The 27,978-nt window shown below is 36.0% G+C and overlaps 2 protein-coding genes and 1 long non-coding RNA gene across 3 annotated transcripts; 1 reads left to right on the forward strand and 2 right to left on the reverse strand.

Annotated features, from left to right (window-relative positions):
- The first annotated feature begins 14,170 nt into the window (after nt 1–14,170).
- Nucleotides 14,171–18,944, forward strand: LOC18436506 (uncharacterized). The gene is given in 3 exon segments (XM_006846524.4): nt 14,171–17,094; nt 17,097–17,556; nt 17,892–18,944. Coding segments are annotated over 3 exon segments (3,426 nt in total). The 5' UTR covers nt 14,171–14,502; the 3' UTR covers nt 18,266–18,944.
- On the reverse strand, nt 18,317–21,249 carry LOC18436508 (endoglucanase 1-like). Its single transcript, XM_011625933.3, has 7 exons — nt 20,979–21,249; nt 20,529–20,738; nt 20,231–20,431; nt 19,514–19,606; nt 19,262–19,423; nt 19,010–19,121; nt 18,317–18,897 (listed from the first exon to the last, which is right to left on the reverse strand). Exons 1-7 carry the CDS (start codon nt 21,189–21,191, stop codon nt 18,404–18,406), a joined length of 1,485 nt encoding a protein of 494 aa, XP_011624235.1. The 5' UTR covers nt 21,192–21,249; the 3' UTR covers nt 18,317–18,403.
- A 4,807-nt stretch (nt 21,250–26,056) lies between these two features.
- Nucleotides 26,057–27,633, reverse strand: LOC148780466 (uncharacterized). Its single transcript, XR_016040525.1, has 2 exons — nt 27,482–27,633; nt 26,057–26,779 (listed from the first exon to the last, which is right to left on the reverse strand). It is a non-coding gene; the product is annotated as an uncharacterized LOC148780466 (long non-coding RNA).
- Nucleotides 27,634–27,978: the final 345 nt, after the last annotated feature.

A 27,978-nucleotide genomic window follows, 5' to 3' on the forward strand; every position in this document is an offset into this window, starting at 1 on the left:
AATATTTTTTTTTCCACTGCAATACCGCTACCAGAAAGATAACCTCGAGAAGCACTGAAAGACTTCTCTCTCTAGAAGTGGAAACCTTATCAACTCAAAATCCATGGGTATACCGTCTCTCTCTCGGAGGCTATGTCTCTCTCTCTCTCTTGAAAACTCATCTACATCTTGGAAATACCTTCCTATAACCTAAAGAGGTGACTCTTAAAAGGATGAGTATTATGTCTCTCTTAATCACCTTTTATAGAGATTACTATGCCTCTTTCTTGTTCTTTGAAAAAGTCTATTTGTCTTTTTACTATAATACTGTCACACCCCAAGAATTTACAATACTGTTATTCCTGAGATGTGACAGACAAAACATATATACATCTATTGATAAGACGAATTTACAGTGGCGAGGTCTTACAAAGTAACAAAAGAAAGCTAGCACAACAACAATATCTTCCAAGATTGATCTTGACTAGCAATCAAAATGAATCAGCAGTTATCCTGAAAAAATGTTTACCATAATTTGATGAGTTTGGCTACTCAGTAAGTGATCATCATAATCCTAAAAATAATCATGATTGAAAGATATCAATATTTTTCAAAATGAAATCTATTAATAGAAATGCATCAACAGTTTCACTTTCAATAAATGCATAATTAAGTATAATCCGAGAATTGAAATGCTTATAACACTTTTAACGGCAGTGCATAATTCAAAGGATTTCACAAAATACCCTATTGGCGTCCCAAGTAGGTCACTTATATACCTCATCAGCGTCCTGATGGGTCCACTTAATCCCTATCGGCGTCCCAGATATGTCCACTTAATCCCTGCAGGTCCACTTATACCTCACCGGCGTACCGGATGAGTCCACTTAATCCCTTCCAACGTCCTAGATAGGTCCACTTATACCTCACCGGCGAACCGGATGAGTCCACTTGTATACTTAAATTATTTCTAAATCTCTTTAAACATTCGAAAGCAGCAATATCATGTACTCAACATATCACTGAAATCATTAATATGAATTTCGCTTAAACCATTAATAACAGTCACTCTCTATAACATTTCAAAAATAACCAATCAAATATTTTGGGCTCAAATTTAGAAAGGTAGCAGTTTGTAAAGGCATTTTAGCATAATTGCCAATTTAATATGTATATAAAAACTCTTATAGAAATTCAAGAATACGGAATTATCACAATTTATGGGATATCAATCCACAAATAAACATTTCACAACAATACTATAATCAATTGCAAAAATGTCAATTTTTAAATAATAAGGCAGTCATTTGCACATGAATTTTACAATGTCTAAATATTCAAAACAGTAGAAAGAAATATCACAATTTTACTAAAAGCAGAAATATCACATTTATTTCTAACAATAGACATTTATTACTAAATTTATTTTTCTAATTTACAGCATTCAAAATTTCTAACATAGATAAAATATCACAATTTTTATTAAAAAGATTATTTTTCAAGATAATGAGGTCACGTGCGCATAAAATTTATCGCGCCTAAAATTTATGATAATAAGCAGAAATAATTATTTCATTTTATTTTTAAAAAGAATGGATTATTTTTCGAGACATTGAGGTCACTTACACACAAAACTTATAAAATAAAGATCATAGACAGAAATATCACTATTTATTAAAAACAGACTATTTTTCAGGAAGACGATGTCACCTACCCACAAATATTTGAGAGGGAGCTTCTGATAAAAAATTCGGTTCAGGAGAGGAGTTCACTGTGTTTCGACCAGAGAGAGAGAGAGATCTCAAAATTTTCTAGGGTGGGAGTGTTCACCTCCCCTATTTAAATTCTTATAACGTATTATTATATTATTTTATTAGGCTCTACCTCATACCTGAGATGTCACGTTAAGAGTCTGTTTTTAACATATGAAAACCACGTCCACTAAAGGACATGACAAGCAGCAAGCAAAAGTTTAAACCAAGTAAAAACTTTTGAAAATAGTGATGGTCCCCAAGGACCATCATACTCAAACAGACCATCACCTATTTAAAAGTATCTTTTTTTTTTTTTTTTTTTTTTTTTTTTTTTTTTTTTGAAATTTTAGGATTGTTACAAATAACCTCAATGTTTAAAAGAAAACATAGGTACAATGATTTTGACTAAAACCAAACCTAACCATTCGTTTTGCTAGTATGTGAAATTTGGGCTCAAAAGCGCTCAACTTAGGGCTCCTATGATGAAGTTTTATGAAAAAAAGTGGAGTGGGGCTCAAACCCGTTTTTATTTTCAATCATACTGTGTATTACTAGGGCCAGTACTGTAAGGACTTGTTCGTTTTGCCATGTATCATGAGTGGTACATAGGAGCTCGTCTTGGCCACTGTCCGAGTCCGAGTGTATCAGCCGAGTCCGATGAGTTTTCCATGGCCGCTTTTCGATGACATTCAGTGGGCCTTAATTATAGATAAGCTATATATCAATAGGAATTGAGATTCCAACCTTAAAAGGATAAGAAAATGAAGTCACTTTACTTAGTTTGGAAAAGTTTATATGCTTGCACTTGGGTTATCTGCTTGGTGTTTAGCACTTGACCAAGTACTTCAATGCTTCCATTCACCACTGGAGTGTCCTTACAATTCTAACGATGGTTCACTACAAAATAATTGTGGGCTACTGTATTGGATTTGGTGTTATCCAAAATCACCCACATAAAGAAATCCCATATTTTTGTGGGATTGATTGAGATAATCCCATATTTTGTGGGATCAATTAAGATTGATCCATATTATGTGGAATTGAGATATTCCCATAATTTGTGAGATTGATATTGATATTGATAAAGTTCTTAAAAGAAATAGAAATCCAATAAGATTAGGACTCTTGGATTTATCTCTAGGGCTTTTGAGATATGTGTTATATCAATAGGAAGTTTCCTATTTTGTGTGGATTCCAAATTATATATATGGGATGAAAGTGTAGAGAATTTGTGTGCCCTATTTGGGTTACCGTATGGGAATGGTGGTTCCTCTATAGAGAGAGAGGGAGGTCGATCATCATGCGCATAAGATGCAATTTCCTTCGAAAGAAGAGAGCTTCATTTGGACAGAAACATTGTGATATGCCTCTTTGGACTCCCGAAGATTGAGAAGTTTGTTTCGTGTAAAGAAACGGTTCTCATAGAGATTTTGGGTTGTTTCCCTTTTTAGTTAGAGAAAAAATAAGTTTCTCGTTGCTTTCGCATCTCTATCTGGTGTTTTCGATATTGTCAGAAGTAAGGAAAATGAATAGAGAGCTATTTAAAGGGGTTTTCTCGACTTGGGGTTGTATGTCAAGGTTTGTTCCAAAATCTTTCTTGTAACTTTCATTAGAATAATGGATAGATGTAGCCCTTTTGGGATAAACCACGTAACTTTTTGTGTTCTTGTTGTATGTGTTTCATGTTTTATTTTTTATACTTTATTTACCAAATATTGACCCATCAGGTTTATTACTTCCGTGCACATAACAAATGGTATCAGAGCAACGTTGAGCCAAGTAAAGATGGAGAAATTTGATGGAAAATATTATTTTTTCTGCAAGTAGGATGAATAAATTTATTTGGCAAAACATGAAGAATCCATAAAGCTATCCAATGGATATTGGCATGGCGAGTAGGTGATTTTGATATCAAAGTGGAGATTGTTAGATTTGGTGCTATTCAAAATCACCCACATAAAGAAATCCCATATTTTTGTGTGATTGATTGAGATAATCCCATATTTTGTGAGATCGATTAAGATTGATCCATATTATGTGGAATTGAGATATTCTCATAATTTGTGAGATTGATATTGATATTGATAAGGTTCCTAAAAGAAATAGAAATCCAATAAGATCAGGACTTTTGGATTTATCTTTAGGTCTTTTGAGATATATGTTATATCAATAAGAAGTTTCCTATTTTATGTGGATTTCTAATTATATATATATGATGAAAGTGCAGAGAATTTGTGTGCCCTATTTGAGTTACCATATGGGAATGATGGTTCCTCTATAGAGAGAGAGAGAGAGGGAGGTAGATCTTCTTGTGCATAAGAGGCAATTTTCTCCTAGTGAAGAGAGCTTCATTTAGACATAAACATTGTGATGTGCCTCTTTGGACTCCCGAAGATTGAGATGTTTGTTTCGTGTAGAGAAGCAGTTCTCATAAAGATTTTGTGTTGTTCCCCTTTTTAGTTAGAAAAAAAATCAATTTCTCATTGCTCTCGCATCTCTATCTGGTGTCGTCGATATTGCCAGAAATAAGGAGAAGGAATGAAGAGTTGTTTAAAGGGGTTTGCTCGATTTGAGGTTTTTTATCGAGGTTTGTTCCAAAATCTTTGATGTAACTTTCATTGGAGTAGTGGATTTCACCGTGCTGTGCCCGTGGTTGTAGCCCTTTTGAGGTGAACTATGTAAATAGTTGTGTTCTTGTTGTATGTGTTTCATGCTTTATTTCTCATACTTTATTTGCCAAATATTGACCCATCGGGGTTTATTGCTTCTGCGCGCACAACAAGTGGTATTAGAGCACAACATATTGGACCGGCCTTCCCAATCTAACAGTGGTCCACTGCAAAATAACTGGTGCTCAGTGGAGACTCTCCCCCCAAACAATAGCATGTTATGCCGGCCATACCAACATGGGGAAACCTAGCTTCCCACCTTTTGAAGGAAGTCAAGGAATTGGTACCTTTGTTATAAGAATGTTGCAATTATTCTTAGCCATTAGATATAAAATTAAATAGCTTGGAGTGTATCACAATATTTGATTTTTTTTTTCCTTTTTTAACTTTGGATCTAGTTAATAACACTCTTGCAATCACTCGATTCAAATCGGATGGTAAAGAGTGGTTTGTCTTTGTATACTTTTCCATATTTATTATTTTTCCAAAACCTGAAAACCCATTATGGTTTAGAAAAAAGAAAATTTTCATATTTATTATTTTTCCAAAACCTGGAAACCCATTATGGTTTAGAAAAAAGAAAATTTCCATATTTATTATTTTTCCAAAACCTAGAAACCCATTATGGTTTAGAAAAAAGAAAGAAAAGGTCAGTGAAACATTTTTACCAGAAGAGAGGTTTTCCGGAATAACCTGCTCCGCTAATGCAATGGTGGAGGCAGGAGGAGCTCTCGCTCATCCAGCCGGGGGCCAGCTCAGAGGCGGGACCTGGTGCGCTAGCGTGGCATGAAGACAAGCAAGAAAACGAATGCGTACGCGTTAGCTTGCTTCTTGGCTTTTGAGCTGAAGACGAGCAAGAAAACGGATGCGCAGCGCTAGCGGCACTAACATGCCTTTGCTTCTTGCTTTCGAGCCAGCGAAGACAAACAAGAAAATGGATGCGCTAACGGCAGCGCTAGCCCGCCCTTGCTTTTTGGCTTTCGAACCTACGCTTGCTGGCTTTTTGCTGTGTAAATGGCTCCTTAAAAGCACATTTACTTTTACTCTCATGTTTTATCAGCCACATGTATTTTAAACTAGTTTATACTAAAATTTGTTTTCAGTGGTTTATCCTCTTGGAGCTTTTAAACAGTGGAAAGTGTTGTTTCTTTTTTTTGTTCTTTTTCCTTTTCCACGCTTGCTTTCTCTAGACGTGACACTTGTGGTCATGAGGCATCATTTCTCAAGGGTTTTTTTTTTACCATTTATGAAAAAGGTTGAAAATTTATAGAAAATATGGGATGGGCTGCGAGCCGTTTCAAAAGGGAAACAACTTCCTCATTTCTCAAGGGTTTTTTTTTACCATTATGAAAAAGGTTGAAAATTTATAGAGAATATGGGGTGGGGTGCGAGCCGTTTCAAAGAGGAAACAACTTGGAAACACGCACACCATTCATTGATGAGTGTGTATACTATGCTCTTGCGGGAGTATATACTAAATATCCCACTCCCTTATTCAAAAGACCTGTTGGGGTGGAATTTTTCAGTTCAAAGTTTTGAGAACCAACATAACAATCACTGATTATTTTAAAAAGAAAAAAGTTTGAAATTTTGATTTTTTCTTTTAACTTAATTCTCGCCCTTCAAAACTTGGACAGTCTCTCTTCAATCTTAAGACATTGTTTAGCAGATAAAGATTTTAATTGGGAAAGGTTTTTTTTTACTGAGGTAATCTATGAGTTGGAAAGGTTACATCTCAAAACTTTGGGACCTAAAATTACTCCTATATTGGGTTTTATCAGAAGAAGTGCACATTATACTTCCGAGGGAGTAAAAAATCTTTTGGCTTCATTAATTCAGTGGATGTTCCATATTTTTTTATCCAAAAGGATAATATTTAGTACTTGGAAAAGATCAAATAAGCCTTAAAATGTAGAATTAAAGATGCACCTAAAAAATCCATCATTTGGTTTGGATGTTGGAAGACATCATCTTAACATCTAGAAGGATGAATATGAAAAGACAAAAAGATTTTGGTCCATTTTCAAGATTTTCATGTGTTTATAGATCTACTTGATTTGAAGCATTTTTAGCATTTAGAATTTTATAATTAGATATGAAAATATATTCTCAAACCTTCAAAAAATTTTTAGATCAAAATTACATTTATGATAAAATTTAGAGGTCCACCTTAATTGGATTGTTTAATGTTGCCACCTTATGCAAACTGAGTACTTTTGGGCGAATCACTTTTTCTTATAGAATACATAATTATTATATATCTATAGGAATCCATCTTGGAGAATGCATCTTAAATTTCATATGTCCATCATTTCACTCGACCACCAAGATCATGAACTAAAATAAATAATAATCCTTAAAAATAGTCCACTGAATGAGCCTTAAGAATATTCCACTTTGTATTACTTTTTAGAAACTTTAGTTTTTAGTTATTCGAAGATCATCAGATTTGTATTATTTTCGATATCCAAATTTATGGATTTGAGGTAGATATGAATTTGCAATGTGCTTTGCGTCCTAAGACCCTTGAACACCGGAAGCAGACACCACGAGTCAGCAAACTCACTAAAAACTTTTTGTTCTTATACATGGCATACAATTATCATTATATAAGGGGTGAGATTACAAATCCAAAAATCTATAGATCTATCATCTCTCCTCCATTATCATCAATCTGAAAAGAAAATATAAAATAAATTTTGAACCCTAAAAATTGTCAATCTTGCATCTCTTTGTGGATTGTTCATTTAAATTGTTCATGGATCATATGCTTTGCATCATTTTTGAAGCTCCAGCTTTATGGATTTGACCTAGAAATGGATTTGCAAAGATATGAGACATAATCCTATTATTTCTTATCCAAAAATCATAGTGGATGCCTGAAGGTGTATCATATGGTATATACCATACTCGGAGGTGTATGGCACACTTTCCTTGTACAATGGGTGCCTAAAGGGGGGTGTATGACATGGTATAAACTCCTGTATTTTTTTTTTGGGTAGTTCAGCGTTAGGAATTGAACATGAAATTTAGATGATGAAATGTAAGTATTTAAGAACTCCAAGCTACCTTATTCTCTTTAACATTCATTAGGCAAGTTGAACTTGATTCTCAAAATTTCAATAAAATAAGTGCTACTAAGTGGGTGTTTTGCCTATGGGAGCAACTGTACAATTTGGTCTCATATTGTATGTGAAATTTCCTTTTAGGGATGCTTTAGCTGTAAAAATAAAGGAAAAGTGCTTTGTGTCGTTGGGTGACGCAGTTCTACATAAGTGTATCCTGATGCATCAAACATTTGTCATTAGGATGGATGTAAAAATATGTTATTCCCCAAAAAATGGTTCAAAATTATTCTTCAAAAAATATTATTTTTAATTTTTAAAATTAATTTATTTTCTACGTATTAATGATTCACATGTTAGAGATTATATTTAAGAGGTGCGATTTAGTTCAAGGAAAAAGCTTGAAAGGGGCCAGGGATAGGGCCAAATAACGTGGTTGGAAGTAGTTCGAAAATATACGTCGACGTATGGCGTCACTGAGAGTTTGGCCTTTAATAAAACAGAATGACGGACGGAGATTCATGCAGCCGACCTCAATTAATTAAAAAAAAGTTATGATGATAACGATAATAATATTAACGATTATATATGATTCAAAGTCTATATAAAAAAAATGAATAATGAAGAGAGGGTGAGATAACGTATGAGTTAGAAACTAAATGAAATGCGGGCTTAAAGTTTGTGGGTTAGTACCAAAAACCAATGGATGAATATTCCATGTTTTTTATGTGGAGAGCGGGCCTCTATCTATTTGACACTCATCCAATAGTCGATCATCTCATCTCATGGGCTTTATACCGTTTTGGAAGGGTTGTCAGAAAAGCAGAAAAGGAAAGTGTTTCACAGTTGTCATTCTCAAAGAAGAGCGCCTCGTGTGGGAGAATATATTGTACGCTTATTCCTTTAGGTGAAAGAGCTATTTGGAAGGATTTTCAAGACTTGAAGTGTAAGATTCACCAAGTAACTATTAAATGCTTTTTATTAAAAAAAAAATATATTTTGGACTTTGAGTTCTAAACTCTTAAATCTCACCCTAAATAATTTGTGTTGTTTAATTTTAGGACGTTATTTTTTTCTAACTCATATATAAAAGGAGCGATTTGAAATTTTTTTATGGGAAAATATCTCGATACCCTTTAAAATATCTCGATACCCTCTATTTTTAGGTTTTATTTTACATTAGATCCAAGATTTTAAAAGATATCTCGGGGCATAAAAATTGTAGATTTTATTTTTTCTAACCCTTTTAGCTACTTTAAATCTGTATTTTTTAGGTCAAACAAATCTAAAAAGACATACTTTTTTTAAAAGTCATCCTCCGAAAGTTCTCTCTTTTTTTTTTTCCGTACTCCTCTCTCTTTCCCATGTCTAACCCCTCACTCTCTCTCCTACTCTTTCTTCACATTTCCATCTCTCTCCTAAATATACAGTAAATAAACACAAAAGGATAACGATACTTGGTGGTGAACACAGCAAGAGAGAGAGCTGTTTGGATAAACACGAGAAGATGAAGATGCTTGGTAGTGAGAGGTTATCCGGAGGAGAGAGAAAGGTATTTGTATAAACATGTGAGGAGAGAGAGAGTGAAACACGCAGCAAGAGAGAGAAAAAGAGAAGTTTGAGATATATAAATGAAGAGAGAAATATTTGTTTAGATTAAAAAATAGGTTTAAAATGATGAGGGATTAGAAGATATTTTTTGAAACTATAGATTTATTAAAAAATAAAATCTAAAAATATGAGATATAAAGATATTTTCCCTTCTTTTATTTATTTATTTTTTAAGTTAGTGTTTAGGTTCAAGATGTTACCTAATGGTGCAGTACGGTATGTTTAGACTTTTTTGACCTCAAAAGTCGAAAGGTTCTATGCTCTTGTGGAAGCATTTTTTCCTCACTATAGTGGTTAGAATGTAGTCTATGAAAAAAAGACCTATGTGATCTTTACCGGGGAATATATATATATATATATATATATTTTTTTTTTTTTTTTATTTATTTTTTTTTTTTTATTTTATTTTTTTTTTTCACCCTTTTCTTTTGGCAAAAGATCACTTACAGGTGGTTTTATTATAATAATATAAATTTCAAAATAAAATCAACATAACAATAAAACCAAGATCTTAACAACTTGATGCCATTGAAACAACTATGCACCATGCTTGAAAATAAAAGATAAGATTTCAAGAAACAAAAGAAAGAGTACTGGAGATTACTTCAACTGGGCTTATTACACCCCACACCGAGTCGTCACCATCTGATGACGGGAGATCAATGGTCTAGCTTCAATCTCGAACCGAAGAAGCAAATTTTTGCCAAGCCACACCAATGAAACATGAACCCCTTTGATCACAAATACAAAACCTAGGTGAATTCTCTTAGCAATCTAGTTTGAGAGAGAGGAATTCTCTTTTTGCGAAACCCTAAAACCCTTAGCCATAAATCTATATTTGAGAGATAGGAGAGAATAACTTCATAACCTAAACCCCTAGGTTCTTTCACAATGTAGGAGAGAGATATCAAACATGAGAGAGATAAACTTTCTTAAGAGAGAGAGATCAAACATGAGAGAGACAAACTTTCTTAAGAGAGAGAGATAGAAAGATAATGTGTAGATATTTTTTTTTGATAGAGACAATATCTTTTTATAAGCTTTGAATAAGATTAGGGTTTTTAGGGTTTTCTTTGGCTTGCCTCTTCTTGTGAGATTGAACATAGACTGTCGATCAAGCATGACTTATGGGGTGAGAGATCTGAGCCATCTATTCCATAGATGGGCCATCAACATTATGGAAGGCGTATAAATCATTATCCCCCATTTCTAAACCATTTTCCCATCAATAAAAATTAAATAAATTAAATCTAATCAAAATATTGTGCATACTATAAAATAATATAAGTCTACTCAATCTTTTCACAAAATATTTCAAAGATATATCAAGTCAATATCTTCCAACCATACGGCCACATACCATATCACCAAAAAATAGGAAATAGAACAAGGGTGGGGCGTGCCACCTAAGGGAGGCACTCATGGGCCCCACCTTCTAAAAAAATATGGCAGGTCCATGTGCACAATGGGCCCCCATGATATTTTTATATATTTAAAATTAATAAGAGGATTTTAGAATATTATTTGAATATTTAAATAATTGTAAAGTCAATATTTTTAATTTTATAAATCCAAAAATTATAATAATATTAAAATAATTTCCATAATAAAAAAAACACAATTAAATTAATTTAATGGGAAAATGATCCATATGGTTTAGGAATTAATAATCATGGGGCACTCCACCTTCAACTGTGGACTACAAATCACACTTGTTTATCAGACCGACCCAGTGTTTCCTATGACCCACAGTCCAGGCAAGGGCTCATTAGCGGGTCACCAAAGTCCGACCGATGAACCAAGGGATCGCAATCCCAATCTGTGGATTTCAGGTCCTCCTTTAGAAACAAGTCAAGGTCACCAAGACCTTATGGAACCACAGCTCTATGACGCATAGGAGTATATCTCGCATATGCATACGCTTCATCCTAAAATGTAGATTTTTGGTTTTCCTGAACGATCTATCGATATGCATGCCGCGTGATGGTACGTGGATGAGGTTTTGGCCCCTGTCTCTGTTGGCCACCATCACACACAAGGGTCACACAGTCCCTCGGCTCACTCATCCCGACATATTCTCTGATTTCATCAAGGGCTAACCCATTAGAACTCTTTTCAATTTGTTCTTTATGCCCAGGTAACATGGGTTTTTCCCAACTGACTGGCCTAGATCGTCAAGCACAGTCAGGTATATGCAAACATCATTTGCTTAGTATGGTCCACGAGGGACCACACTCTCACTGAGTTCATAGTTCACTATATCATTTTATTTTACAAGCACTCATAAGGCCTTTAAAGGCCACATAAACCCAACAGTCTAGGGGTACAAAATTTGGGGACGTGACCTTTTCAACCAAATGATCAATGTAAAACAATGGACAAGAAAACAATTCCAAATGTACAATGTAGATGTGTAATAAAAAACATCTTATGAGTGAAAAGAGACTGTTCAATTTTTGAATTGTTGGAAGTAAGTAATTAAAAGCTCTAAATCCTTTTTTGGTTCATATCTGAATCTCAAATTTTTAGATCCAAAAACCCTTGGAACTAGCTTTTTTGCATAAAGAGGGGCTGCAAAAGCCCATCATCCATGCACTTTGCAGTCTCTGGATTTTGGGATAACAATATCTTTGCCAAAAAATATCTTTTGAATAATTGTTTCCTGCGGGCTGGACCACATTGGTACAATATGCAGTTTAGAGGTATAAATTATCCATCTTAAAAATGAATGCAAATAGGTGGTCCATCTAAAAACAATTGTAACTAACGGTCCAAATGTTTCTTAATATAATTATTATTTACAGTTTTCAAAATTTATTTATTTTTTCATATTCATGATCTCCATGTTGAAGATTATATATTCTCTAAAAATTTGAATCAAATTATATCTCAAAAATATATTTATTGCCAAGCCCACATTTCTACATGTGCGGGCTTGGCTGCATGTTAACCACATCCATATCTTTTTGGGAAATATCGTACAAAACCCTAATTCTCCATTTTATTTCACAAGAGACCCTCCTTCCATTTTTCTTTCAAGCAGTATAAATAAACCCTCAAATATTTCACCTAACCCCCTCATCCCTTATTTCTCCCGTTTATTCATTTTTGGCCATAAGAACGGACCCCAACAAATTATTTTATTCTATCTAAATCCAAAATCCTTTTTAACCCTCCTTTCTCCTATTTTCATTTTCACTACGATAATACCTCTCTCTCTACTACGGCAAGGGCTCTCTCTCTCCATTCGACAAAGTCTGTTTACCTCTCATGGTAACTTTATCTCTTTCTCTCTCCTCTATCTCTGTCTCTCTCTCCCCCTGCCTTCAAAACATCTATTGCTCTCACTGTTTGATACTCTCTCTTTGACTCTTTCTCTCTTTCTCCATTCCTCTCATGTTTCGGTGCTGTTGCCGCATCAATCTTTTGTTTTTGATCTCTCTCTACCCCTTGGGTCATTGTTCTCTTTTTCACTGTATCTCTCTCACTGGTATCTGTATTCTTATTTTTTACTTCATGTCTCTCTGATCCCTATTAATTTTGATCTTTCCTCTTTTTCTCTGCATTTCTTGTATGTTCTTCGTATTGAAGTCAAGGTTTCTTAGTACCTTGATGTATAGAGAGAGAGATTACCGTAGTGGAAATGAAAACAAGGGAAAAGAGGGTTAAAAAGGATTTTGGATTGAGATGGAATAAAATAGTTTGTTGGGGTTAGTTTTTAGATGATGTGGTTAGGTGAGATATTTGAGGGTTTATTTTTACCTCTTGAAAGAAAAATGGAAAGAAGGTCTACGGAGAAATAAAATGGAGAATTAGGATTTTGTACGATAGTTTCCCTATTTTTTTTATGTTGATTTCAAAGTCAATGTTGTGCATTCCGCAAACAAACATGGGAAGTATATGGAAACCGTGGCTTATGAATAATGGTTTCTTGTGAAGAAATGCCCCATAAGTTTATGGGATTGTCTACTCTAAAACAACTTATCTGTAGTACAAAGGGGCCATAATCACATGTACTTCGACAACTTGGGTTTGTTACAAAGTTTTGAAAATTTGAATACGGGGCCTTGTTAATTGAACAAATATAGCCACCCAATTTTTCAACAAGTAAAAAATTGTGACCTCCATACCAAATATAATTAGTATTGTTGTATACATTTCCTAAATTTATTAACATACATGTTAGAGTTAGCAATAAAAGCAAAGAGTGCATATGCTATGCTCCCATATGAGCTTACTGTGTATCTACTCCCTCGCTCAAAACACCTATTTAGGATAATTTTTTTTATCTAAAATTTTGGGAACCACATCAAAATTACTAAATCATTATGTTTAATAGAAAAACTTTAAATTTTGAGTTTTGTGACATTTAGATCTAGCCCTTCTAAAATTAGACAGTTTCTATTATGTCTTTAGGTATTGGTTTTTCCCAATACAATCTATTTCGAAATTTTTTTTTTGTTAAGATTATTTTATAGGTTGTAGAGATTATATTCCCAAAATTTGAGATCTAAAAAATACCCCCTAGCATTGGGTTTTGCCCGAGGGAGTAAATCGACTGGTGAGGGAGTTGAAAATCTTATGGGAAAAGGAAAAGCCCCTCCTCTTTTTTCTTTGGCAAAAGTTTACATAGAGCCTAGGCTCTAAACAATCAAATTAGAGCCTACCTCAAAACGTTCACTAGGAGTTGTTTTGATGTCCAAATATTATCAAATTGATCATATGGTCGTCAAGAAGCATGGACATTAGAAAAACATGGATTTCAAATTTTGGAAATAGTCCATCTTGTAATGTATTTTTAGACCGTCAATTTTCAAAATTTTCAAGATTTTTAAGTTTTCATAAATATGCTTGATCTACATTATTTTTTAAGCTTTAAATTTTATAATTAAAGATAAAAATATAATTTAAGGTTATCACCAAACTTTCTTGAGACCTTATTCTGGACACTATTTGAATGTGTGCTCTAATTTGATTGGTTAGCGCCTCGGCTCTATACAAACCGCATCCTTTTTCTTTTGTTTTTTTAATCAAATTTCAGACAGTGGTCCGTGAATTAAACCGTCAAGGTTTCCTTCCCGAGTGTGATTTCTAAAAATGAAACCCCCTCTTTTCAGACAATGTTTCACGTGGGAATGTTGTAAGAAGCAACTAATGACCCCACAACCCACTCCCTCAACTACCATTATTTCCTTCAACTTTTTTTATCAATGCTTTTTGCAGGGATAATGGGGTTACAAACCCTGTCTTCTATCTGGGTTTAGCTTTAAAGCTACTCTCTTTCTCTCTCTAAAAGGATGAGAGAGAAAGAGCCCTTTGTTTGCTGACACTTTGCATCTTTTCCTCAGCCACCAATTCCTATTAAATAAGGGGAAAGAACCCATTTTTTTAACGAATACAGAGAATGCTCCAAAGCATTTAGCCATGGCGAAATCCCCTGCAACTCTTCTGTTTCATTTCTTCTTCCTCCTACACTCTTCTCTTTATGCTGTCTCTTCTTCATCAGATAGAGACACTCTTTTGGCCTTTCGCAGTGAACTCTCTGCTTCTTCTCAGAAGCTCCTGCCATGGAATCTTACTACTCCAATGTGTAAGTGGAGTGGGGTTTCATGCCACCCAGATGGATTTACAGTGAAATCCCTGAACCTCGACAACTTGGGGCTCTCTGGAATGTTAACCCCAGCTGCTGCTTCAAAGATCTGTAACCTCAACCGCCTGGTTGTTCTATCCCTTACTGTCAATAACTTTACTGGAACCATTCCTCGGGAGCTCGGTAATTGCTCAAGCTTGGAGGACCTCGAGCTTAGTGATAACTCATTTTCTGGATCGATCCCCCCTGAGCTTTTTGAAATTAAGGGGTTGGCCGAGATCGATCTCGGCACGAATGACCTCACTGGTTCCATTCCAATACAGGTAACTTCTTGCACTACTCTCAAGTTTTTAGGTCTTTACAGCAACAATCTTAGTGGACATGTACCAGAGGGTCTTTTCAGGTTGCCTGAGTTGAGGTATGCCTATCTTCAGGCAAACGCATTTATAGGCAAAGTCCCTGATTTTGGCCTACCTTGTGCTCTTATTGAGTTAATGATAAATCAGAATGAATTCACTGGCTTTATTCCTAGAAGTTTGGGCAACTGTCACAATTTAACATATATTTATGCCTCAGATAATAAATTCGATGGGGTTATACCAGATGTTTTTGATACAGTTTTGAGCCTTGAAATCCTGGATCTCAGTGGAAATGGTTTTGTTGGGGGGATACCGGAAAGCCTGAAACAACTTGAAAACTTATCAGAGATTGTTCTCTCCCAAAATAATTTGAATGGGAGTATTCCATGGTGGATGGGTAGCCTTAGTCGACTCTCTCTTATTTCTCTATGGGGTAACCATATTGATGGTTCAGTCCCTCGATCACTTGGACAACTTAAGGGCTTGAAGAATTTGTTTCTTTCTGAGAACAAACTTGAAGGCTTATTGCCACCAGAGCTCGGGAATTGTACCTCTTTAGTGGAGCTTCGGCTTCAGAATAACCTTCTTTCAGGGTCTATTCCCAAGGGGATTTGTTTGCTTGAAAAGCTTGAGATTCTTTATCTCTTTTGTAATAATCTCGAGGGAGAAATTCCTCAAGAGATTGGGAGGGCAAGAAGCCTGGTAGAGTTGGGTTTGTATAACAATAGCCTTACTGGTTCTATCCCTGAAGGAATCACAAATCTTCGAAACCTGACTTATTTGTCTCTGGCCTATAACCATCTTATAGGAGTGATACCTTCTCGATTGGGGTTAGATGCAAGTTTGAGTAGACTGGACTTAACAGGGAACCTTCTCTGGGGTCCTATTCCTTCAAGTCTCTGCTCTTCTGGTAGGCTTGAGGTGTTGGACCTTGGGTATAACAGTTTCAATGGCACATTCCCTGTTGAAATCGTGCAGTGTTTATCACTTTATAGGGTCATTCTAAGCCACAATTTTCTACATGGGAGTTTACCTTTGAATTCAACCAAAATAAATCCTGGAATTTCCCACTTTGATCTAAAAGGGAATATGCTGAAAGGTTCCATTCCTCCAGTTCTTGGACAATGGAGCAATCTTTCAATGGTTGATATGTCAGAGAACCAGTTCAATGGTAACATACCACCTGAGATTGGTATGCTAAAAAGGCTGCAAATTTTGAAGCTCTCTTCAAATAGCTTAATGGGTTCTTTGCCACCTGGGTTGTGTAACTTAACACAGCTGATCAAACTAGATCTCAGTAAGAATAGCCTTACTGGAGTCATTCCAACCCATTTCACAAACCTTGTGAAACTCCAGAGCTTGCGTCTCGAGGATAACAAACTCACAGGAAGCATTCCTGTGTCCCTTTCTTCTCTTGAGACCCTCTATGAATTACAACTTGGAAGCAACATGCTTCAGGGTTCCATTCCTGAAAGTCTCGGAAATTTGCACCATCTTTCTTTTGCTCTGAATCTTAGCAATAACATGCTCATTGGTCGAATCCCAGCAAGTCTTGGCAAGCTTGATAAGCTACAGATTCTGGATATCTCACACAATCATATCTCCGGCGAGGTCCCTTTCGAGCTAAACAACATGTTTTCTCTCGTCTCAGTGAACATTTCATACAATAAGCTCTCTGGTGAACTTCCTCCAACTTGGATAACCCTTCTTCTCTCATCGCCTCACTCTTTTCTTGGGAACCCAGAACTTTGTGTGTATGTTAACTGTGGAAATCAATGTGAGAGAGGTGAAAATCATAGATCTCGAATGAGGGGGAAAAGAATTGCAGGTTTGACGCTTGGAATTATCCTCTCTGTTGTAATTTTTTGTTTCATATTTTGCTTTGTTGTGGCTCGTCGAATTCATTGTCAGTGGGCCCATCTGCAAGTTCAAACTATGGATGGTGAAGCTCTTGAAGATCTACCCCATGATCTGAAATTTGAGGAGATAATGAGAGCATCTGAAAATTTGGGTGAGAAATTTCTGATTGGAAGAGGCATACATGGAAGTGTTTACAGGGTTGATACAGGGTTGAGACAGCATCAGCAAAAGTTTGGGCTGTAAAAAAGGTGGATATGTCAAAAATCAGCTTCACCACGGAGATCAAGACTCTTGGTTCAGTAAGGCACCGGAATTTGGTGAGAATGGCTGGACATTGTATAAGAAATGGCATTGGGTTGATAGTTTATGAGTACATGCCTAGAGGGACGCTATTCGATCTACTGCACCAGAAGAAACCAATTATGGAATTGGATTGGAATGCCCGGCATCGTATTGCTGTTGGAATCGCCCAGGGTTTGGCTTACCTTCACCATGACTGCATACCACAGATCATTCACATGGACCTCAAGTCTAACAATGTCCTGATGGACTCTGAATTGGAACCAAAGATTGGAGATTTTGGGATGGCCAAGTTAATGATCAGTTCAAGTGATTCATTTGCTAGTTCAAAGTCCTCGATTGTGGGCACAATCGGTTACATTGCACCAGGTGATAGTAACATTTTCCATTCTTATTTATCAAATGGAGAAGATGAGCCATGGAGATACCAGAGTCAATTTTGTCATCTTCACCGAATGAGACCCACCATTGGCTGGAGGATCTCACTCCGTTATCTTTCCATCATTGATGACTGAATGGACTATGGGTTTCCGAGTTTGTTTTGATTTTAATGTGCTTCCCTTTATCAGAAATTGGTCACTTGATTGTTTGTAGTGTTCTAACCATATCTACAAGCTGATTGCTAGATTATTTATTTATCCTTTTTTTATTCTTTTTGTCCTTATGTTGGTTGCTAACATCATTTTCTTTTTTTTCCATTGTAGAAAATGGATATTCCATGCGATTAACCGAGAAATGTGACGTTTATGGTTATGGAGTAATTTTGCTGGAGCTTTTATGTAGAAAAATGCCAGTTGACTCGAGTTTTGAAGATGGTCTCGATATTGTTTCCTGGTCGAAGAAGAAGTTGCAGGAAAACGAGGATCCGTTCTTTGTTTTGGATATTGAGATGTTCTACTGGAGCAAAAAAGAAAAATTAAATGCTGTGAAACTACTCGAATTAGCTTTGTCCTGCACCCAATCCCTACCTGATGCAAGGCCCTCTATGAGAGAAATTGTTGGCGAGCTCATGAAGTTGAGTAGCGGAATAAGAAGGGGGTCTAAACGCAGCAGAAAGGATTCTCTGGCTTCCCCATAAAAATCAAACTCTTATAAAATCTAAAATGTCTAAGACTTTAAGCATCAGTGATGGTCACTAACTACTTTTTTTCCTTGAATATTGCATTAGTATCATAGTACGGTACAAAATAACCCACCAGTAGCGAAAAGGAAACTCTCAGTGCACTGATGTGGAGGCCAGAAATGCAAGTGCACCAACAAGAGGGGCATTGATATAAGTTGCTGGCTCCGATTGCTGATAGTTATTCCTGTCGTCTGAAAATTCATCTCTGTTGTCTGGTCCACCCAAAACAGCACCAACCAATATGTTGGGATTGGGCATGTTCGAGTAGAGATATTGGAAACCGTCATTACATGGTATGGAATCAGGGTGGGCATGAACTGATGGCAATGACGAGCCTCTGTGGTGAACATGTTGCGGATATCTATTCCCAAAGCCCACCATAAACGAGAGTTTCGATGGGTTTTGTCCTAAGATGTAATCGACCTGGCTCTTGGCCAGTGAGATTAGTTTCTGAGTTGTGATTGCAGAGTTTCCACAATAAGCTGCTGCCCCTGAAGAGCTCAAGTATTTGGCATATGCGATCAAAAGGAAAGCTGTGGAGGTCACATACTGTAGGTTGCTTTCACTTTCCTTGTAAAGAAGACCCCCTGCCAATATGTATCTAGTTTTATAATGAAAAAGCAGAATTATACCATGATACAGTGCACTTTTTTTTCTTTTTATATGGAGACAATGGAGTTCATTAACATGTTTGCCTGCCTGGTGTGTACTGGGCCTGGTAATTGGAAGTTCCTGGAACCAGGGAGCATATGAAATTATCGGCATGAGACTTGTATGTCTGCAATTCTTGCACTTTGTCCAACAAGAATGCCTGTGTGTCGCGCAAAACAAACGAGCAAAAGATTCAAAATGACCGACTTTATTTTTTTTGACAAATAAAATGACCGACTTTATTGAGGGTTCAATTCTTGTTGATAATGAAATTATGATTCATGGTTGAGAGAGAGAGACCTTGGAGAGAAGAATTCTGGTGCCTGCATGTTTGTCATCCCAGCTAAAAGAGTTACTGCTATCATCTGCCCCGAGTGTCTGACCATTGGAGTAAATGTAGGCCATATACATTTTGTCTTGTGATGCTCTATGCAACCATGATGCACCCCAAAGAAGCTCATCCTGAACACATGAATTTCACTTACTGCTTGACACAAAATCAACACGACCAAGTCTTTTGAAGCCAAGGGATAGGATAGATTGTCTTCTCACATGGTATCCGGAGTAAGAGCAGTAGAATGGGCAGACAACAGAGTTCAGGTTGTCGCTATAAGATCCTTTATATTTGTCAGCAAATTCAAAAACCTGAAAACACGTCATCTCGAAACTGAGGTTCATAACATTTAAATGATACGCCGCAATAAGATGATGCACCATGAGAAGGTTTCCTACTCATGCGGGAGTATATTATCCATCTACTCCCTCGGGAAAAACTTAATCTAGGAATATCTTTTAGATAGGCTGTGTCTCTATAACTGCAACCAACCTCAAAGAGATAAAAAAAAAAAATAAAAAAAAAAAAAAAAGAAAAAAATTGATAATCACTCTCTTCTGGAATCAACCTCAAAGAGAAAAAACAAAAAAAAAAAAAAAAAAAAAAACGAAAAAGAAAATTTGATAATCACTCTCTTCTGCAACCAACCTCAAAGAGAAAAAAAAAAAAAAAAAAAGATAATTTTCTTTATGCCTAAAAGATAAGGCATCCCATGATTGCACTACAGCCATTCAATTTTTAGAGGGCATGTTCAAGAAATCAAAATCCAATATTTATTTTTTTTTAAAGAAATAATCACCTATAGTTATAATTAGATGGATCTCCAAATTTCAAATGAGAAAAAAGAAATCCCGAGTAAATGTTTTGTTTTGCTCGGGGGAGTAAATGTATATGCTCCCGAAAAAGCTTAGTATACGTGCTCTTTTTTGACTGACCTGCTTTGCAATTTGGAGAAGTTTGCTAGAATATGAGGGGTCAGAGTCTTGGAACACAATCGAACTGGCAGCCAATGCGGCAGCAGTTTCCGCTGCTACATCTGATCCTGGGCTTTGGGGTGACACTTTGTAAACGTTGCGAGGTGTGTCCATGTCTTCTGGCCTCTCCCAGCACCTATGGTCTGCACTGGGTTCTCCAATCTGCACTCATCTCAAACCAGAATCCAAGCTCAATATCATTTTGCAGAGTAGTTGTGTCTGTATGAGATAGAGATTTTGGTGGCAATGTTTCCCTTACTTGGACATATAGAGTGTTCGGCTTTGCAGTAGCTGCCTTGAGCAGATAATCAGTGCCCCATCGGACCGCGGCTTTGGCATTGCCAAGCTGGTCTTGCATTGAGCTTCCAAATTCAATCACGCTCCATGCCAGCAGTGTTGTTGTGAAAGCCATGGGGAGTCCGAACTTGACGTTGTCCCCTGCATCATAGTATCCTCCCACCAGATCAACCTGAAACACGAACAAAGAATTCAAGGAACATCTACACATGCTAACCTTGTCGGCCTAATAGAAACCACACTGCTTTGGGTTAGAAAACCGAGATTTCTTAATGAATTGCTCTGTATATCATCGGATAACTGCACAGTAATTTTGTTAAATGTGATAGCTAGGATCAATATACGGGTTTTTTTATATGTGATAGCTAGGATAAATATACGGGTCGATAGGTGAAAATTAGAATAACGTAACATGATCAGCAGAGCCATCAGACATCGCAGAGTCTGCTCTCCATGTGACACGTTGGTCGGAAGGCAGATTTCCAGAACGCTGCGCCTCGAAAAAGAGAATGGATTTGGAGAGTGCATCCTTGTAGTCTAGGGCAACTGCATAGGTGATGCAGTAGAGGAGTAAGCTTATCCATACACTGAGCAAAGAGAGTGGTGCTGCTCTGACCGCACCCATTGCTTAGAAAAATGAGAGAGGGAGTGGAGAGGTGGGAAGTTAGAGAGAGAGAGTGGGGAATTAGAGAGGTGGGAGTGGGGATTTTATAGAGAGGGAAATGAGGGGTGGCAGTTGGAGGTTAATGGAAGTAACGGTTTGTTTGATCGCGGGATCAACTGCGATAAATGTGGGCCATTGTCCGTGTGGAGAGGGAAAGGAGATGGAATTAAAGCGGGTTTTGCAATTGTTTAACGCACGTGTGTCCAAATTGGCGTGAATTAAGCCCTGTTTTGGCCTTCAGTTTTGGCTCATTTTACGTTTTTCAAACTCTCAACAAGTCACGGGTTTTCTCCCTCTTCATACACTCAATCACGGGAATAATCGGATGCTGGAGAACGGAAGGTAGAGCTAGAGAGGGCTTGGCTTCTTGACACGTGGACGACTCGAAGTCCTACTCACTGGAGAATGTAAGATTGTGAGGAAGCTCACCTTATCTTGATGGAGGATAAGTCCATTTTTGCATGAAATCCGGATAAACTTTATTAAATTGGTGTTCACGGACTATCACGATTTTCTTTGTATGCTACGGTTTGATGAGCATATCCATGGCAAATGTATATTACAAGGCAGAAGCATGTGGTTTTCCCGATCTACCTTTTTGTTACAAAGAGTTTATAATTACCCTTGGCCATTGGATGTGAAATGGGGTGTCTTTAGAAGTGTTATTGACGGGGTTCAAAGTCCAAAAACACAAATTTCAAATTTTTTAGATGTTTAGGTGTGATTTTTTTGAAAGTCAAGAGTGATGACGTCTAATTTATAAAGAAAAAAAGTCTATATAAATTTATAACTATGCTATAGAAATAAGGTGCACCGATTAGAAAAGAGTGTTTTTAAGTTGGAAAATCATTTGATTGATTATCTCAACCTCAAGATATATAAATATATATAAAAAATATGTTTCAAGTCTATAAATAGTGTATTTTGGAACGTGTTATTTGGATGGTCTATTTTCAAAATTTTGAAGTGTTTATAGATATACTCAATCTACATATTTTTTGAAATTTTAAATTTCATAATAAGGGTTGGATATAGATTTTCAAGTTCTTATAAAGCTTTTGGTCCAATGCCATAAGCAAACAACAAATGTACAATATAAGAAAAGAGGGATACCGGTCTCTTCATCACCTTTGTATACAAGGTAAATGTTAGGGAGAACTTTACCCCTTTTGCAAAGATTGTCAATCGTGAGATATTTATCTTGAAAAGCTACCCAAAAGAAGGTTTGGACTTTCACGGGAATAGGCCATTTTCAGATTGACCCAAATGTGCTATCAGTCCAACGAACTCTATCTAAGAAAAAGAGCCTATAAGTAGACTTAACTGAAAACACCCCAGTACTTTCAATCTCCCACATAATCTCACCTTCAAAGCAAAGAGAGATGTAGACTTGTTCAAGGAGGTGCAAAAGACTTTGTAGCTGCATAATAACAGAATCTGAAAGCTTGTTATATAGTACACCTGAGGGTGGAGCAGATACCAAGTCAGAAATTTTCGCAGCTTGAAGTGCGGCCTTGGCAAAGAGCTCTGAAAATAAGGAACACAGAGGAGCGTCACTAAGCCATATATTGAAACAAAAGAAAGTGTTTCCCCCATTACTAATTAACCATCTAATATTGCTTGAGACTATCCTTTTGCAATTGAAGATTTCCTTTCACATTTGTGAAGTAAATGTTCCACCTCTACCTTTCTTGATCAAATGAGAAATGTGATCAAAGCCATATTTTACGATCAAAACCTCTTTCCTAAGATGGGAAGAGTTCTAAAAACTTCTCCACCACCATTTAGATAGTAGGGCCCAATTCATGAGTTTCAGCTTTCGAATACCCAGACCACCTGATTTAACCGGCGTGCAGACCTTATCTCAATTCACCAAATGAAACTTTTTCTGATTTTCATTCACATTCCCCCAGTTAAAAATATGCATGTATTTTTCAATTATCTTTATAACTTCTCTGGGCATTTGCAAAATGGACATCAAATAAATAAGCAGGTTTGTAAAGGAAGATTTGACCAAAGTGATACGACCACCCAAAGACAAGGTTTTTATCTACCGTAAGTCCATTTTAACTTGATATCTATGAATGAGAGGGTCCCAAATTACCCATGATAGTTTGCTATTAGAGATAGAAACTCCTAAATATTTCAGATGAAACTTATCCACTTCACAACCCAAGATAGAGGTGAGAGAATCCACAGGGCCATTAAAGCAAGAAATGCCCATTATCGATGTTTTATGGAAGTTTACTTTGAGACCTAGTGCCAGCTGGCAACAAAAGAGAAAAGTGCTCATTATGATTTGCATCACAGAAAATCAGGGTATCATCTACATAATGTAAATGAGAAATGACTGGCCCAGAAGGGGAAACCTGAAACCCTCATAAGAGACTAGACCTCACAACATTCTTAAGCATCATGCTGGTTCCTCTAGAAGCTTGGAAAAATAAAAAGAGATAGGATATCTCCTTGTCTAATTCCCCTAGAAGCTTGAAAAAATCCATTAGAGCTACCATTAATAAGGATATAGAAATGGGTCGAAGAGAGGCACCCCATCATCCAAGAAATCCATTTTAAACCAAACTCCATTATTCTCATAATCTTATAGAGGACTTGCCATTCAACTCTGTCAAAATATTTTTCTATATCCAATTTGATGATCACTCCTGGTTGTTCTGCTAACTTCCTTGAGTGAATGCATTTAGGGGCAATAAGAATGCTATCTGAATCATCCGATCTTTGATAAAAGTAGATTGCTCATCTGAGATGACAAAAGGTAGAACACGCTTCAGTATTTCAGCGAGAACTTTTGCAATGATTTTGTAGAGACTAGATAAAATCCTGATGGGTCTAATGCCACAATTTTAGCAATGATATCTTTATTGAGAATTAAAGAGATAAAGGCTGGAAGATATTCTAGTCTCTTGGGACTATACTGTCTATTTACTTCCTTGGGTAAAACCTACCTAGGCTTAATTTTAGGATCCCAAAATTTGGGTAAAACCTCTTTCATACATTGATTAATCTCAAGGAAAAAAATATTTCATGATGGCACCTCCTAAGCATTTGAAAAAAATAGTGTCAGGACTGAATAGAAACCACCAAATTTTTAAAAGGTGAGATGCAAAACACAAATTTCAAAATTTTATTTTTGAGGATAAACATCTAATGATTACTAGGTGGTTCCCAAAATTTCAAATTGAAAAAATGCTCCCAATTGGATCATCTGGCTGAGGGAGTAAAATAAACTATGCTACCAAAAAAGCATAGTATACGTGCTCTTTTTCAAACTACGACCTAACAAACTTCGAGAATGGTGCCTAAAATATTTAAAAAGCATATACCAATCTGAGCCTGGTGGTATATAATGACAATAGTTTTCTCACGAATGGATAGAGTACCTCAATGAATATTTCTAGTTAAGAATTTAGCTAGTCTCCACCATCTGTTGTGGCAAAAATGCCTTGGATGCTCGAGCTATGTATCATATGCTTTACACAATGTATGTGATGATTTTATTTTGAGTGTTTTGGGTCACTCCCCTGTCTGTTACGCGCATGTTTTGGGTGGAAGAATCAAAATCAATAGGCGTATACTTAAAATGGGAAATTTATCAAACCCCATTGGAAGATCATTTTAATCATATTACTTATTTTTTAGGGAAATGTTTCGATGAGGTTGCAACCTATCAAAATAAATAAACTCCACTACAAAACTCACTAAAATTTACAGTTCTGGCGTCAAGATAATTTAAAATCAATCATCTCGGCCTTGACGTTTTATGTTTGTAAAAAAAAGAAAGATTTCAAGCCCTAAAGTAGTGTATATTATAACACATTATTTAGATTGTCAATTTACCCTAAAAATAAGTATTTACAGATCCGCAAGATTTATGTCATTTTTTGAGCTTCACATATCATAGTTGGTGTTGAACATTGATTATAGAGTCATGATGGAGATTTTTCATGCCCAAAGTACTTTCCAGACATGAATTTTGAGGTAATACTTTACTTTATTTCAAAATTTTGGACCTTATAGTAACTGCATCAGAAAATATTTTGATAGGACTGTAGCCCTATCAAAATAAGTAAAACCTCACCTCAAAACTCACCAAAATTTGTAATTATAGCGTTAGAGAAAATATTGACCACTACATTTGTGAAAAAAATTAGGAATTCAAGCCCTCAAAATAGTGTATATAACACATTATTTAGACCGTCAATTTGGCCATAAAAATAAGTGTTCATGGATATGCAAGATTTGTGCCATTTTTTAAGCTTCAAATTTCATTGTCAATATTGAAAGTTGATTTTAGAGCCATGATAGAGATTTTCGATGCTCAAAGTGCTTTCCAAACGAGAATTCAATGTGAAGCTTTACTTTATTTTCATAAAGCTTGGGCCTTATAGAAACTGTATCTTTCTGTTTGGCTACACCTAAGATAAAGTGTTCTAGATCAAATGATAATTCCATTAACAAACAGAGCAAAAAGAATTGTCCGGGAGAAAATATAGTAGAGTGGGTTGGTAAATGTATATCCCTTGGGAAAAAGAACCATGAAAGAGGATGTTAAATATCGGCGTTTGAGTCATTTCATGGTGTATTCTTGTGAAAAAAAATGGATTACTTAGATCTAATTGTCCAAGGATGCCAGCAAATGCCCTACCCCATATGGGAGGAAACAATGAATCATTTTGATAGCAAAGGTTGAAAGTTGGACAAGGTGATCAAGCACTATACAATTTTTAATTTTTCCTTTTTCTCACCGACTAGATCACTTACAATAGTCCAAGAACAATAAAACTCACTTGAAAATAAACAAATACATAAATAAAAGTGGTTCTCACTTGTTACCACTAATTAGAATTTTTTTATTTAATAAATAGAACCAACACGATGCTTATGGGAATAAAAAAGACACAAGAAAAGATATTGTAAAGCACAAAGTAAAAGATGTCGGAGATCACCTCAACTATGCTTAGTACATCCCATACTGGGTCTCCTCATCTAATGGTATACGAGACCAATGGTGTATCTTGGATCTAACAAGTATGGGAAAGCTTAATGCTAGAACCCTTAATCAATGTGAGAGTATAGAACAATACTAAATCCAAGGCCTCAATGCCTTATCTAAATGAGTGGGGCATTGCCCCTCTTCATTTCCTAAGTGGGGCATGCTCCTTCCTTCTACCCTTGACTATTAAGAGAGAGAGATTAGAGATAAACTTTAGGAGAGAGAGAGAGAGAGTTTGCGACCATCTATATTTCTTCATTCCATCCAAAGCCACTTTGATTCTTCATTTGCTTGGCATTCTTGTAGTTCTTTGATTAAGTTCTAAGTTTATTTTTAAAAACATACATTCTCATATTCATTCCAAGGTGCACATTGAACTCCTGCTCAATTGCACTCTATTGCTCATTTTTAAAAGCAGATTTGGGTATGCATTGCTCAACAAGTAGCTCCAACAAAACTGCCTCCATTTGTAATATCCATTTAATTTTCCTCCCCGTGTTGGGATTTGACTAAGTCACTGGAACTTCGTTCTCCATGTCTAACATAAATATCAAATATCACTATGATGTCAAACTTTTGGGAAAATTTTCACATGGAATGCATTCATCCAATACATCAATATAAAATACAATTATAAAGCAAAGTTATACATGACTAAAATAGAAATTTGGATAGATTTAAAAGGGTATGAAAGCAACATACATGTTATCATAATGTCTAATAGCAAAACATAAAGCGAAGTTTTCATCCCATAACTGTTTACATGAATATATCTCAATGAGTCCTATAATCTGCCTATATTTGCATTGCAAGCTCATCTTTGAACTTAGATCATTAATCTCTCTCCCTTTGATTCCTCCCAAATACTTCCAACTCTAAAACTTCCACTAACTGTGGTTGGATTCGATCACATATTATCTATTCATAATCAAGAAGATCACCATTTTCACCAATGATAAAATTGTGCAAAATACAACCTGCAACAATTGTCTTGACTTGGGTTTTAATCGGGTAGGTAGTAGTTACTTTCAAGCAGTGTTTGAAAAATCAGCGATCCGATCCAGAATTGGGCGATCAGGATCGGGAATTGGTTAGACCATTTCGGATTTGGCCATAAAACGAGATTCGGCCTTTTTTCTATACTAAATCGTCATTTTGACGTCATAAACTCGGACATATCACCGATTCCATAATGAAAATCAGACGTTACCATGGTTTATTTTAAAAATGGTATACTTACTACATGTGGTCGCACCCTACCGTAAGTCAAATAACCGCCGCATGCTTCGCTTGGCACGCAAGTACCACTCATAATGGTTGAATTACTTTTATAGTGGTTTGTAGTCCCACAATTTTTCGATGGGGGACATTGTTGTTGGGCACCATGCATTTAGAGTCTGTGTTAATGTATGATCATTTATTAACACACGACCATTTAGACACTTTTAACGCATGACCATTTAGACATTGTTAACGCATGACTATTTATTCCAAGAGCGTTAACGCATGATCATTTATTATACGATACATTGTACGCATTTAGAGAGGCTTTGAAATACTATTAAAGGCACCATGCATTTATACGTATTTTTAAACCTTATTATTGGTGCATATTCAATAGAATTTTAAAACCTTCCTTATATGCATTCAATAGTATTTTAATAAATATTTATCATATTTATTATAATGTTATTATTAATAATTATACATTGATAACCAAATTTTGTATTTTATTTA

Source organism: Amborella trichopoda, chromosome 9 (genome assembly GCF_054954075.1).
Source record: "Amborella trichopoda isolate Santa Cruz 75 chromosome 9, AtrichopodaSantaCruz75HAP2 v2.0, whole genome shotgun sequence".
NCBI lineage: Eukaryota > Viridiplantae > Streptophyta > Magnoliopsida > Amborellales > Amborellaceae > Amborella > Amborella trichopoda.

What these genes read in the sequence shown, in the direction of transcription:
- LOC18436508 (XM_011625933.3), bottom strand. Translation starts at nt 21,191, where the DNA reads ATGGGTGCGGTCAGAGCAGCACCACTCTCTTTGCTCAGTGTATGGATA. An exon ending in CGAACACTCTATATGTCCAA is followed by an intron (nt 20,432 to 20,528) that starts GTAAGGGAAACA and finishes AGATGAGTGCAG; the next exon opens with ATTGGAGAACCCAGTGCAGA. An exon ending in CCAGGCCCAGTACACACCAG is followed by an intron (nt 18,898 to 19,009) that starts GCAGGCAAACAT and finishes ACATATTGGCAG; the next exon opens with GGGGTCTTCTTTACAAGGAA.